Source organism: Ceratina calcarata, unplaced genomic scaffold (assembly GCF_001652005.2).
Source record: "Ceratina calcarata isolate Rehan_Ccalc_2016 unplaced genomic scaffold, ASM165200v1 scaffold171, whole genome shotgun sequence".
Taxonomy (NCBI): Eukaryota; Metazoa; Arthropoda; class Insecta; order Hymenoptera; family Apidae; genus Ceratina; species Ceratina calcarata.
This window is the reverse complement of record NW_017138459.1, coordinates 261,111-277,178: the sequence shown is the minus strand read 5'-3', so window position 1 is coordinate 277,178 and position 16,068 is coordinate 261,111. Positions and strand designations below refer to the sequence as shown.

Below are 16,068 nucleotides of genomic sequence, written 5' to 3'. Positions count from 1 at the left end.
TAAGAATGAGCAATCTCTTTCCACAATCTTTATTATGGAATAATAATATACTTTGCTGAGATTAGTATGAAACAAACGTGCCAATTCCGCTCATTGAATTAAGCGAAGCTGGAATTGAAAGAGCAATCCCGGAGCGAGGACGCAACGGTATTGCTGAATTCTTTTTTGTCCGGTTGCCAAAGTAAATGATGGACTCTATGATATCAGACGATGACATCACAGCGCGTTAACCTCAGGTTCCATTTGTACTCAAGTCAATGGTTGCGATGCGAAGTGCTCGTACGACGACACCGAGCAATCTCCTCATTCAATCGTTCTCAGTAAGCCAAGTACAAATTACTATTAAGTGCTCACTGCCTGCTTGCTAGCAAAACATTGAATGAAATTACCGTATTCAGGCCGTGTCATCAACATGAACTTTCTCCTTCGATGAATTCTTTATTTTTAATCTGCTGATTTTAAATATTTAACTAACTAAAAATTAAGGAACATTTTCACTATATTTTACGAATATTTTGAAAATATCTGCAGAATGATGATCGAAATTGGCATGAGGAAAGGTCAAAAGAAACGAAAGCGAGCAATGAGTTCGCGTGGTATCCTCGACATTGAATTGTCGAAGAATGACGGTCGAAAGGTTACAGAATTCGTTCCATCGAATCTGGCCCCTAGGCTCTCTCTCGAACTTTGTCAACTATTAATAGCCAGTGTCATGTATACGTTGCGCGAGATGTACTATATTTTTAGGTATTTTCTTCTACGTACGAGTATCACAATACTTACGTATAATTGTCTGGCAAGCTGCTCCGTTTCTGTCGCTTGTTAGCCTCAACAATGTAATTATTTATTGAATTTAATGGATTTGCTGTATGAGTTGCAAATATAATTGCATTTTAACATACACGCGGAAGCATTGTACGAAATATTGTCAATGTGCAATATAATTTAAAGAGTCCTGGAAGTTTTCGGATCACCTATTAATAATTTATCTTTTTCTCATTATAATTGCTTTGAGTACCAGATTAATTGAGCAATTGTTAGATCGTGAATTGCAAGTCTTCTAATGTTGATTTATGACTTTGGTACTGTTTCCTGTGACGGAGTTTCATCGATAACATTTATTGTTTTATTATCATTCTCAATAAAGGGATTTTTCAACGGAGAAATACATGTGCGTGTTACATACAGTGCAGTAGCTACGTAATGAAGGAAAGTATGCCACTCCATATTAGGGACCATTGTGACGCGTTTTATCGATCAGTAAAACCCCCACAGAGGTGACGTCATGTTCTCCCACGCAGAGTCGAACGTGGCGTGGAACTTAAGGATTCCGTGGTCGTGTCTGAAAGAAACGCACATGACAGGGAAGGAACGGAGTCGTTCTCTGGAAGAGAGAAGCTTCGAGGCGTTGTCTAGAGAACACGGACGGTTTGCCATTGACATACTTCGTCATCGTTCTCGACGCCACTCTCCTTTTACATTATTTTACGTTTTGACGCAGCAAATTTTAATACGTGTTAGTAAAGATCCTTGTTGCAAATAAGCCTTGAATTTCACGAAATCTGATCTACAATGCTTGTTATTTATATATATAAAGAAAAAACTGTAAAATGAACAGAAATTGGGACATTTACTACAATTGTAATAGTAGCTGCTTATGCAATTTTATTGGAAAAACAAAGTAGGCCTAAGCGAAAAATCTGACTACACTAATAATTAGGTCGAAAATATAATGACATTTGATAAATTCGTTCGGATAAATGAAGTTAGGATAGGTTTAGACAAACATATCCTCAGTTCTGTTATTCATCCAGTTCTGGCAATTGCCGGCAATAGGGGTGTGATTCAACACTCTCATCTATAGGTAGAGCTACCCCACGTTTGTGAGAAAACGCTCGGTTTGATTCATCGTTTGATTCACCGGAAATCTTCGACGATAGATACTGGGCAGGACTATTTATGAAGAATAAGGAGGCGTTGCGTCGTGACGCGTTTCTCATTCAAGTTTGGTTCTCGCGCGTGACGCGGGTGCAACCAACGCGCGAAAATAGCGGCCGGCATCATCGCTCTTGAGTGTGGCGAAAAAAAAGATCTCAGGCAGTTCACGCGCGACGTAAACAGAAAGTTATGTAGTGTAATCATTGGCCTTCGCCGGGCGCGGTACGCCTGTCCAAATTAGAACACCTGAAACATGTTCGTTCGCGCGTGATTAACAAGAATGTAAGAACGACGCGAACGAGCCGAAACGGAATGTTAAACGAGCGTGATACGATTAAGTACAAAATGAAAAACGAGTTGCGCGAGATTTTTATTAAACGAAATTCGTGCGACTGCTCGATGGTTTATTATGCGAAATGAGTCACGCGATGCAAATGTTGCTGCTCCAATTATTACAGCCATTCTTTTTTGTCTTCGAAGACACTGTATTCTTCATTTGTCAGATAATTTGTGAGTTCAAACGTTTCTTATTATTATTACAGTATTTTTCCTTTTGATACTTGTAACGCATAAGTGATGCCAATGTAATTTTACACGGTTTATTGGCGAAATGTTATTAAGCTGATAGCAACTGTGAAGATCGAGTAAATTCACCGAAGACGAGGCTGTGGTAACTGGGTCGACATGGTAATTGGTGCCTCGATGCTTTTATGAGCGTTGTTGACTTCAGAAAACCGTTCACGCAGCGTGTAATTTAATTAGCCAATTAATATCTTGAAAATTGAATCATTTCTCGTTAGCACGTGTGAAATTGTAGGATCGCGGCATAAAAATACCGAAAGATCGGTCTCTTAAAGCAACTGTTGTGTATCTAATAAAATAACGTTGCAGCGTGTGGTATTTTTATATAACGATGACGAAATGAGATTTTTCGAAATCCGATCTCGGTTGAAATAAAATCTATATGTACGTGTATGTACATCTCCAAGAAAGAGACTATCAATAAGGAAATGATCGCATAGTCGCGTATTAGTCACCGTCTTTTGTATAGAATACAATCATTCGAGTTGTCTGTGAAATCGTAATTTACAGACGCCCACCGACTCTCCTTAGGTCACGTGCTTACTCAGAAACTTGGTGCATTTACGAGTTACTTTTTTACTCTGTTCCTTATTGAGTAAGAGATCCTGTTTTCACTAAAAAATCCGAAGCTTGACATTATCTTGTAAAATGCGACAGTGATCCGAGTCACCGGTTCTTATTTTTATCTAGAGATCTACAATTTGGTTCCTTTCTCGTAGGAGATCTAATTGTTATCTATGAAAGTGAAACTAGTATCCTTAGGACAAAAAACCTTTAACTAATGTATCGAAGGAATTTTATTCGGATGCGGCGAAACATCGCCTACGGACCGCGTGCGCGAACTCTGAGCGGCTCCGAAGAGGTCCGAACGGCAACGAACTTTCACGAACGGGCGACCGATCTCCTCGCTACTATTTAAGGAGCATTCAGTGAGCCGCGCTCATTCTTAGGCGAGACTGCTGTATGGTAATCCAGCGAACGATATATACGCAACGATTAAGAGCGATCATTCGCGAGAGCAGTGCTTTAGTAAATTACAAGCGAGTATTCTCGTTTTAAGTGGCGTTTAGTGTTCGAAGAGACAAGTGTGACCGAAGGAGCGAAAATCATGGCTGACAGTGGTATCAAGCGTAATGTTCCCATCAAGCTCGGTGATTTCAGCGTGATCGACACTGAATTCGCCAACATCCGAGAACGCTTCGACGCCGAGATGAGGAAGATGGAGGATGAGATGTCACGGTTCCGGAGCGAGTTGATGAATCGCGAGAGCAACAACTTCTTCAAGAGTACCACCAGGTATCTATGTTGCTATCGTCGTTGTCCTGTCGGGACGGACCTAACCTTTTAATGCGCATACAACCGGCACGATTACTCTTTTGCTCCATTATCTTGATGAATTTCCGATTCACTACTATTTTAAATACCTTAGCAATAGAAGATTTTATTTTTAAACGAACCGTGTAATATCTTGAAACTTTTTAGTGATCTTTTATACAAAGTACATTTGGAAATTTTTGGCCTAGATTACGTATCTATATCTACATGATCATTATGTGAAGATATCTAAAAAGATTTCGAAGTTTAATGTTCTTTTTTCAAGAATATTAATACAAATTAAGTATTGGGATTTAGATAAAAGAGCTATGTACAAATTGCGCGTTACTGATCGTCCTTATCGGTCGTAGGCTCCGGTGTTTTTATATTGTCCTCGGAAGCTTTGTTTACATTATTTTTTCCGTATATACACATAGTTTTTGCAGAAAAACAAAATTCGTGCGGCGCCATCTAGAAATAAGGAGCAATAAGGGCTGTAATGATTTTGTACTTTCCATTGTCAGACATGTTCCTAATATTGTTAATTGCCGAACATGTGCTGATTGTCATCAACTAATAATGGAGCCGCATTCTTTGTATATGAATCTTTTATTTTTTCAATACCCCCCACTCGAATGAAATTGATCGTGGGTAGTAAGCAAAAGAGAATCAGTGCTCGGTATTAGTCAATTATGTTAAGGATTTAACGCTGCAGAAACAAGAAGCACCTTTCTTTAATTTCTTGTGATATTCATTTGAAGACGTAAATGCGAATCGAACTGATCGATGCTGCAATTATTGCGGTACAAATATTGTTCATGTCATAGCAGAAAACTCGAGATATATTGTACAATCATTCCAAATTCATTTGCTTTTACATATGTAAGTCACGTGGTTTATTCCGATTATATTTCATGTCAACTGATAACATCGATAAATTTTATCACCAATTGAGAAGCCGTGTCGATAATAAAATGCAATTTTTTTCGATTACAAAATACATTACGCGTAAATTTATCGAGCGATGCCATTACATCATACAGTATAGAGATTTCATAAAAGACTGAATAAACATGGGAATTGATTAGTAGAGATTAAACATAAAACCAAATACTTATCCCACGCTCCAGAAGGCTTAACACTGTCCTGGAACAGGAGTCATTTAATTTTTTTTCACGTGAGTCGATGTTTGCCCGGTTGCACAACGAGTGTTGATCTTTTAGCGTGAATTAGCATAACACCGTGTGTTGCGTATAGATGTACGTATGCTCGCAATGCTCGCATTGCCTCGACACAAACACGCTTTACACAAAGCGACACATGAAAGTAGTGCAACGTTATTCAAAAGGGACCTACATAATTCCTAATATTCTTTTGTGCTATTTTAATCAGAAACACGATTCATCTCCAAGCTATTCGAAGGTGTTCAACGTATGTTTCGCACTTTGTAAGACAGTGAGAAAGAATGTGGCATGCGCAGAACGTGCATGCAAACATATTTATTACTACGGGGTAATAAAACAGTGCATAAATTAAGGTCACCGCCGATTCTCTCTTCTTTTTTCACGTGTGCGCATAGGTATATTCGTTCCATGTATTTCAGTAATGTGCTCGCTATTTATAGAGGCTTCGTAAGCGTGAGGGGAGCCCCCATCGGTACGTCTTCCTTGCCGGGGGGTAAAACCAAAAACAAACTTTCCTACCCAACGAAAATTTGCACCTGCTACTCACTTTTATACATATATTGGTGTACACGTATTTATATTACAACCCGCGTGGGATCTTGTATTCAGAGAGACTTCGAACATCTCATCATGCGCACAGGAATCTGGATGTTTCTATTATTCCGAGTTTGTAGTTCTAATTAGAACGTTTACTACAAATGATAAGTCTTCGTCGCTCTAAGTTCGAATTTCGATTTTCAAATGGAAGCTCTTTGATTTTGTAGTTATGAATTAAATGCTGGAGTTTTGATTGATAAGGTTTAACTTGTTATAATTATATTTTCATTTCATGTACAACTATGACAATTATGAACTATTATTTACTTAATATCATATTTTTTTTTACATATATTTTCTATTCGATAGTTGAGATAAAGCTTTCGAATAACTCGTTAAGAAGCTTCGAATATCTTTGGCAAGCCGAGAGGTCTTGGAAGTTTGCGAATATTCGCGTCGGAATTCGGACTGAACGAGCTGCGAATGAATTCGGCAGTGCGTGGCATGTGCCTACGGTTTTTGCATGCCAACGCCGCGCAAAAGCTAACACACTTGTGTTATTTTAATAGGGAGCCTGCTCGAGATAGTTGCTTGCTATCTGCCGAAACCACTAATTATAGAATTCCCGTTTTACGTGACATGAAAGCTAACACAATTTTTAATAGAAAATCGATCAACGAATTGAAAAAAGAAAATAATAATTGTTGCTTAATCCCATTTATTTTTGGGTTACGATTCATTCAACAAATTGGGCACCATAATGTTATGTTAACTGAAAATATGATGCTGAAAATTGTGCATAGCAATTAAAAAATACGAATTGCTGATTGAAACCACAATTCACAATTAAAGTTGGATAGACGGCGAACAACGTGCGATAATTTTTCGTCTGCCAGTTGGTTATTATGTAAGTGTACATATGTACATGTGTCGTTAATCGGTGCGTATCTATGTTGCATAATGGACGGCCGTTTAACGCGACTTGTTGCACCGACAAAGAACGTGCTTCTTCCTGCAATCTCGCTAAATGCCCTGCCATACCACATCATCGCGACATTTGACAGAAGCGTATTTTTTCCATCTGGAATTCCGTAGATTTCCGCAATGCATTAAATCTCACTGGATAACAATCGCTACCGTGTTAATCTTAAATGCTTCTAAATATCTCAATTAAGAATCTGTTCTAACTTAACAGCCTTTAAGCGTTAAAAAACGCATTGACAACGTTAATCTCGCGTCAGAGTGGACAGAATCGGTTAAAATAAGTCGTTACTCCTTAATACTGATAACATCTGCTTGTTAGTGAGTGTATAACCGGCAGTTACGTCAATATTCATCCTTGGCAATGACACGTTACATCGTGTCCCCACTTCCGAACGGTTCGCTCGCTAAATTGCAATTGCGGAAAAGGTGAGGAGCTTGCAGTGATCCTGCAACTGTTCTGCGCAGTAATTTCCTTCGTCTCGTCCCGAGCGACACGCGGGTACCGTTTCTGCTCTTTTAACTAATCCAGGTGTAACGTCATTGCTGATTTCATCGATCGTGAAGTATGATCGTGGACCGGGATCTGTACCCACCGGATCACACGACGGTGATTAAACTTCGGTAGGTGATCGCACGCGCGTGGACTGGGCAGATTTGCATATCCAAAGTTTATAATGTGAAATCTAACTTTTCGTAACGAGAAGGACACGGAATAGTAATAATAATTTAAATCAAGAAACTTTTTTATCGAATTTTCTTGAACGCATCTCATTCGGGCCTGCGTTAGTTTTGTACGATGAAGTCCATAAATATTCGTACGCATTTCAAAATTGAATAACTTTTTGATGTTAACGAATTAATTTTTGTTTATGTTTTAGAGAGATTAGTATATCATATATATGATATATAACAACAGATTTAAAAAAAATTGCTATAGATAGTAAACTAGTCTTTCTAATACCTAAACGAAAATGAATTGGTTCAATCCAATATTAGAACAGTTATTCAATTTTGAAGTACGAATATTTATGAACTGTATCTGTTAAAACCAAGCATGCATAAACAGTATTTTCGGCTACATTTCTGTAACGCATACTTCAAAACTAAAGCGCATGATTTGATATAATTGACGTTATCTGCTGTATGAATGAATTTAATTTCCTCTCGGTGCTTTGAGCATATTTATTTATAAGTAACCGCGTAGTCAACTGATAACGACTAAAACGGATAAGATAATAGAAAAGTTGAAAATGTTTCGTGGAAAGAGTATAATTATTGGAAGCATCGGAAATCAATCGGAAGCTTCTAAAGTAACACGCAGCAAGTTGCTCGTCAAGGTCTTGCGTACGTGAATGTTATAAATCATTCAGGCAACGTCAGAAACACGCTGAAGTCATTTATGTTTCTAAAATATGGTAATAATAAAGCGGCTAATCTCTTATTTTCTCAGAAGCAATGTGAAGTTTTAAGATATTAGCAAAAAACATGCCTCATAATATATTAACAATTGCACATATAAAAGTTTCAAAATAATGAGTCTACATTTAATTTTCCTAAATTAAATAGAAAAATAGTTGAACTCTTTAGATCACTCATATATTATTGTACAATAGAAATAAAAAACATAAATGCATGGTATTTTCTAAATTCAATACTTTATTAGAATTTTTTATTATATTGTAATTTTATTACAAAGACTATAAAATTAAAAGGGTAGATGAGGGATGATAGAGGGTATTGAGAGGATAGTTAAAGGTGCTTCTCTGAATACAAACGACGACGTTGGATAGCAGACAGGTGCACGCGATCGATGATGGATCATCAGTCGATCCGTGGGAGGTGAATATGGATCATTACGAAGCTCACGGAGTCACGTGGCAATGACGTAATCGGTGCTCAGGGACAGGTTGGTCGCAAATAGACAAGTACGGTTCGAAATAACTGCCCCCACGAATTTCGTTTGGAAATATTTTCTAAGAATGAGTCAGTAAAAAGTATCGTAGATTAAAATTTAAGTACTCCCTTCGTTTTGCGACTCGATTAATTAGATTTGTAAAGAAAACAGGATAAGAGATATGGTAATGTGAAAAAAAAAATGTATAATTAAGAAGTACAAGATACAACAAATTAAAAAATAGCATCGTTAAAATATTTTCTTTAATACAAAGTAATATATGGAACTGCATATAAGAATGCGTAATAAGAAAATGACTCATTTTCATTTCTGGAATAGTAGATAAATAATCGTTTAAATTATCTTAAAACCTAATACGTGTTCATAATTTTAGCAACACGTAGATTAAATTATCGGCACCATTTTAACGTATGAATTGATTAACAATTATAATCAAAACTGATAACCTTTTAAGCTCTGAAGCCATGCAGCAAATTTTAATTACGTATACATACATATAATACATATACATAAGTTTATATATACTCGCTGTGCATATGTTTGTACTTGTTTCGCTGTTGTACTTTGTTCGCAATTTCTTTTCCATTACGTGACTGGACAAGTTTCTCCTCTTGATCGATAGTTTATTACATCACAGTGCTCCACTTTTCTGTATTCTAAAGTTTTCATACCCTAAAAGCATTTCATAAGATCAATCACAGAATTCATATCAAGAACAATCTTTGTCAAAAATAGTGAAGTCGTGTAATTCTATTTGTAGAATTAGTAACAATTCCTTCCTAATTTAATTGAAAACAATTTTCTTAGGTGTTGTAATGATCAGTTTACGAATTTGTGAATGTTTCTGTTTCAGATAAAGGTCGTTTGTTATATAGTCTTCAATCCTTTGAATAATTATAAAAGCACAAACTCGTTATAGAATGTTAATAAATCAGATACAAAAAATTTGCGTATAAATCCAATAAGATGTTTATTATTCATGAAGCGTCTTGGAAGCATTGGTTATTTATAGTTTAAATTAATCGAATGTTTCACGAGAACTTGTGCCACGATACTTGATCTACCTCAGAGATAGCAAGACGTGAAACGCGTATAAGTGTAAAGTGAATTAATCTCGCGTGTAACACGTTACGCTCTCAACTTCGTCTCGATGTTGCACGAAACCTATGCTCGAAAGTTCGCGGATGAGCTTTCCAACGTGGTGCAGCTAGATTTATGTTCCTTCACGATCTCCAAGATCGTGAGCTCGCGAACGATTAGCGTGCTCGTTTCATAGCCCATATGCGAGAAGGCACGCGTCGTATTGTATATTAATAGTGCGTATTAAGTTTCCTTTGAGAAATTGCCGCAACGCTGATGCAGACAGAGTTTTATCTTCCCGGCATGCCACACGTTTGAAACAAGACAATGAGGAAGTAGTCACGCGACGTTGAGAGCTATTAATTTATATAATCTTGCACATCATCTTGTTACGTCTTATTAAAAATACTCTTTAGATTATGAACTATTATGTTTAGAAAGCAGTTCGATTCGGTAATTTTCATTTGTATTTAACTTCGAAATAATTTACTGCTATTCCGTTCGACTTATTCGTGATTGAATTAGATGATTGACTCGCAGTTAACAATAGCTAACGAGAAAATATAATCTTAATTACGTATACATACATATAATACATATACATAAGTTTATATATACTCGCTGTGCATATGTTTGTACTTGTTTCGCTGTTGTACTTTGTTCGCAATTTCTTTTCCATTACGTGACTGGACAAGTTTCTCCTCTTGATCGATAGTTTATTACATCACAGTGCTCCACTTTTCTGTATTCTAAAGTTTTCATACCCTAAAAGCATTTCATAAGATCAATCACAGAATTCATATCAAGAACAATCTTTGTCAAAAATAGTGAAGTCGTGTAATTCTATTTGTAGAATTAGTAACAATTCCTTCCTAATTTAATTGAAAACAATTTTCTTAGGTGTTGTAATGATCAGTTTACGAATTTGTGAATGTTTCTGTTTCAGATAAAGGTCGTTTGTTATATAGTCTTCAATCCTTTGAATAATTATAAAAGCACAAACTCGTTATAGAATGTTAATAAATCAGATACAAAAAATTTGCGTATAAATCCAATAAGATGTTTATTATTCATGAAGCGTCTTGGAAGCATTGGTTATTTATAGTTTAAATTAATCGAATGTTTCACGAGAACTTGTGCCACGATACTTGATCTACCTCAGAGATAGCAAGACGTGAAACGCGTATAAGTGTAAAGTGAATTAATCTCGCGTGTAACACGTTACGCTCTCAACTTCGTCTCGATGTTGCACGAAACCTATGCTCGAAAGTTCGCGGATGAGCTTTCCAACGTGGTGCAGCTAGATTTATGTTCCTTCACGATCTCCAAGATCGTGAGCTCGCGAACGATTAGCGTGCTCGTTTCATAGCCCATATGCGAGAAGGCACGCGTCGTATTGTATATTAATAGTGCGTATTAAGTTTCCTTTGAGAAATTGCCGCAACGCTGATGCAGACAGAGTTTTATCTTCCCGGCATGCCACACGTTTGAAACAAGACAATGAGGAAGTAGTCACGCGACGTTGAGAGCTATTAATTTATATAATCTTGCACATCATCTTGTTACGTCTTATTAAAAATACTCTTTAGATTATGAACTATTATGTTTAGAAAGCAGTTCGATTCGGTAATTTTCATTTGTATTTAACTTCGAAATAATTTACTGCTATTCCGTTCGACTTATTCGTGATTGAATTAGATGATTGACTCGCAGTTAACAATAGCTAACGAGAAAATATAATCAGCACCAATTGTCCTATGTCCTACTGTACTCGATCGTATTTCTGCTACTGTACAGTTACATGATTAATAATAATGAGTCTCTTGTTGCTATTATGTTTCATACAATAATTTTACAATACAGGATGCTTTAAAATGTACGATCTTCCTCTGAAGGTGCGAAACTTGGAGACGAAAGTTCTTCCATTTCTTTCAAAATTTTTCCTCCAATTCCGAAAAAGTTATGGTATCAGTTTTGATTCTTGGAACAGTTATTGAGAACCGAAAAGATGCCTTGACTATTATTCAAATGTATATCTATCTTGACTTTTATGAATGAGATTATGTCGATTCTATAATTGTTATTTTTCGGTTCTGCATTTTCTACCGATGTCTAGTATGCATAAATGCTTACCACAAACACGATCAGTTATTAAGGAATATCGGTTTTATTAGCAACATCAAGGACCAGTCATCGATTTTTTTCAATTGGTTTTTGTAGGCCAAGAACACAGTCAGTTTGCATTCCATACCGCGAAATTTATAAACTATTCATTGAAATGGTGCCAGGTATAAATTGGACGTCCTCCGTCCTATCTTTATTCTCCGCCCGGTGAAATTACGATCACTGTTATACTCGATGGAAAATTCTTCGCCGTGATGAGCACGAATCCGAAACGAATTTATATTTGGCAAAGTTACTGGAAATATGTTAATTTCTATTTCTTTCAAAATCATTATTTTTATGCATTATAACATTAATCATTGATGTTTGATGTAGGAAACAATTAGAATTATCGTAAATTCTATAAAATGTAAAATGCATATAAAATATCGTTTAATAAAAATTGTGTTAACAGTTTTCAAGCACAAAGGTGTAATATGAATATCGCTCGTCTAATTCTCTAATTACTTGTTTCGAGTTGTTGTCGATGTCGACAACATTTACAAAGAAATGAAAGAAACGGGAGTCAGGGCTCATGCAATATTAATGTGCTATTAGCATAGATCAGGGAAGTCTCAAAATACGTGCTAGAGGCTATGGTAACTCGAATTGTCGTCCAAAGTTAGGGAAGTATCGCGTGGCTTGGCCTTTCCAGCTCGGCGATTCCGTGTTCGAGAGATATCCTGCTCGGGCTCACGGTTGACTTCTCGTGACTCGTTCGCGAGACACAGAGGACCTTTCTCTTGCTGTGCCGTGCCATGCCGTGTGGATAATTATCGTTACCTCTACCTACCGCGTACTCTTTCAGAAACGGTTCTTCCTGTGCGCACGTTTTAGTCGCGGTACGCCGCCAGAAGAAAGACATTTTGACAGACATCGCGATTCACTCGATACGGGACCGCTTTTGTTCCGTGTGAAAGAGGCCTCCTCCGCTAAAGGAGAGAGGAACCTCTTTTAATTCCACGTCTACCCCACTTTATCTTCACTCTTCCTTGCCTTTTGTGGCTCTTTAAACGACGCGTTTGTGAAAACACGCCCTCATCTTTTCTGCCCTTTATCGCGGTTCTTCAACGTTCGTCATGGTTAAGTTCAAGCATACACGTGTACGAAATATCGTGTCTCCTTACTATGCAAATTGGGAGATGGTTTTGTAACAGGATTTAGTGTACAGATGTTTTGATAAAAGATTTTAACTTCGAAATCTTTTTATAGTTACACGAGAGTACGTGAAAAAATTCATGTAAATTGTTTATTTCGACTGTACCCTGTGCAAAGCGGAAGCCATTTCTTTCTCATTCGTCAACTACTATTCAGGATAAAGTATGCGTTACATTGCATGACAGGATACAGTGACATTCTTTCCGAAATTATCTTATTAATCGTAATTCTCTTTTGATTGTTTCTTAAATGCTCTCTACTTTATTTCATTGTCGCAGGATAGATGGTGATAAAAATTAGACCACGAACACATGTATTAATAATTTTTTCTATTGTATTCAATAATTATGCTACTTAACTAGAATGAGGATAATTACTAAGAATTTAAAGTGCTACTATAAACGTTTTATTTTGCATTAAAATGTATAGTCTAGATATAAGGACGTGGATAGTTAAATCAGTGAAACGACGGAGTCGTCGCGTTATGTATTTTAAAACACCGGGTCGTCGACCTATTCAAAGAGGATTTGTCGCTTCCGGTGATCAGTTTTTCCATACCTGAGTGCCGAGGTAACGTTCAATCTTGAGTCTGTTGCAAATGACAACGCTCGAACCGCGATGGTGATAAGTTAATTCGCGTTAGCTCCAATATTGTTCAAATATCTAACAATTATCAGGTGCAATTAGTGCAGCATCGATCAACAACGAGATTAGTTTGTTTGCGAATGAAGAAAAAGTATTACAGATTATAAATTCATGTTGAATTTTTTTTATTAATGTATTAAAGGAGTATGTGTGAAAGTGATGTTTCCCACATTATAATCAATCAGTAATAATTAAGAGAATCTTTATTTGTTTTATTATTTTAAAACTAATTTGAGAAATCGGCGAAGATTATTGTTCTATATTTCATAATTATGTTACATGTATTTTTATTTTATATTCGTGGCTTCTTAATGGCAGCGTTAATATTGTAAAGAATACTTGAGTACTCGAAACTCAAGTGAAATAGATGATTAAATTATTTTTTAGTTTCCCAGTAAACCAATTCTGCGAGTACCTTCCTTCGAGTACTCGAATAAATATAATATTATCATGTTTACATAGGTGATATGCGAAATATGTATCAGTTAATTATTTTAGTGGAAGATAATAATAAATGATTGATGTATTACTGAATAGATACGAATTAAAATGTGAATTTTTATGCAAGTATTCTATAAAATGCAATCAAACAATTGATTTTGTGTCACATATGTGATATTTTATACATATACTGTGTACATTGAACGCGAATACTGTGACGTGGCTGTGCAAGTTCACATTTTCATGCATAAAAATTTGCAGCCTACGATGAATCGAAAGAACTACGTACTTGAATCTCCCAAAATTATTCAATCTTCAGACGATCGAGTTACACTTTCACGTTTTCATTAAGTTAAGAAATACGCTTTCTTCTGTCGATGCAAAACGCGAATAAGTATTATCGCTGAGATCTTTCTCCTAGGATGTACAGATCGGTTACTGACTTACCAAAGTAATTTTATTTCCGCTAATTGGCATGTTGCGGACACTTGGTTTTTAGCCTATCTAATTACTGAATCGCCGAGTGACGTAATATCGTGTAACCCGTAAAACGTTAACAAGTATATAGGTTGCATCAGCAGTTCCTAAATTTAGATTTATCATTATATTTTAAACATTATTATTTTTTATATACATGTTGATCCAATATTGAGAAACGATTGGAAGTTCGTTTTTTCGAAAGTTCTATCTGTTTTTCCTAATGTTTGGGATGCTTCAGCTTTCTGTTAGAGGGTTAAAGAATTGAAAAAAATTGGGAACTGTTGGCAGCAAAGTTGACGTTGATAAATGTCGTGTTTTGTTTCTTTTCTTACATCGCTTTGCAAAATCGAAGAGTAATAAGAGTACAGAGGTTCTAAACAGGAGTTCCATCTACTTGATAAAGTATACTAGTGTTTTAGAGGGTTTTTGCGAATGACGGACGAGGACGTGTAACTTGCAATGCTATTCCTACATCTCTTTCACATGTAAATATAATGGAGGGAAGTTTCTAATTTTATCCTGGGAATGGACCTTCTTTGGAGCACTTATTCTACTGGTTCTTGACAACAAACTATTTCGAACTAACGTTTCTCTTCTCATCACTAATTTCAAGCCTGGGGAACTGGTAATTCACACAACCCCCGAGAACCGAATAGAATTACAATTAATTCTCTAGGAGTAGAGTTCTGATACTCTTTGATAAAAAAATTTTGTAATTGATTTATTACTATAAAATTGTACTGCAGACAGTTCATTCAATTTTTCGATAAGATTATTAATTCAACAGATACTAATAACAAATTGATAATGTGGAATGTTTGATGTCAGGAAGCAGTAGAAACAGAAGAGAAAATAAAACAAGAGTGTTAGTGAGTTTGCCGATAACACGGCCGCTGACTAGAGCGAGGGAGAAACGAAAAAGAGTTGCAAACTCAAAACTAACCGCTCGAAGTTAACAAGATTAATAATTACCCCCTGTTCCCCTTGCTCGACTTCTGTCTCGCCTTCTGATTGGCTCTCTGCATTGGCACGAATTGGTGACTAACTCGAAGTCGACATCACACGAGCAGCAGCGAACACCGAACCTCGACGACCTCGAAGACCGGAGGTTGGGACAAGGTCGACCCTGTAGCACCGCCAAAGCGGTCAGCATTCGACAGCTTCAAAAGGTGACGCCACTGTGAAACGCCAAAACAACAAAAAAACAACCAAAACCGATCTCTTGTCGTTTTCTTTATCCACATTTCTTGGACCTCAATTCCTTTGCTAGACTTTTACCATTTTAGTTATTCATCTAGGATAGAAACGTGAAATGACTGATTTCTGATGAATCGTTTTGTCATTTTAAATTTTGAGTTTTATGAAGACTTATTACCTTTATTATTAATTTGTAGAGTTGTCGGACATTTATATTATAATCTAATATAATATGTTACATAACATAATGGATCACAGTAATCCTTAGTTTTTTAAATCAAACAGTTTTCTTTACCCTTTAAGGTGGTTCTATAGATACTTTCTCTCTCATCAGAACAGAGATCAGATCATTTTTCCTACAAATAATTTGAACATCCAAGTTAGAAGTGCTTCTAAAGTATTTTTAGGAATTCTAATGAAATTATACCTTATTTTATGCTTGCATTAGGA

At 36.3% G+C, this 16,068-nt stretch overlaps 1 protein-coding gene across 3 annotated transcripts in view; it reads left to right on the top strand.

Moving 5' to 3' along the window:
• Positions 1 to 3,440: 3,440 nt before the first annotated feature.
• LOC108632762 (heat shock protein beta-1) overlaps positions 3,441 to 16,068 on the top strand; it is a 25,028-nt gene continuing 12,400 nt past the window's right edge. The window contains exons 1-2 of one of the 3 annotated variants that reach the window (XM_018037532.2): positions 3,441 to 3,816; positions 15,474 to 15,590. In XM_018037532.2, coding sequence (XP_017893021.1) covers positions 3,629 to 3,816; positions 15,474 to 15,590 — 305 coding nt within the window. In that variant the 5' untranslated portion in view covers positions 3,441 to 3,628. Of the gene's footprint in view, positions 3,817 to 6,984; positions 7,161 to 15,473; positions 15,591 to 16,068 lie in introns of those variants that run through there. The other 2 variants (XM_018037534.2, XM_018037533.2) reach the window with 2 other exon arrangements.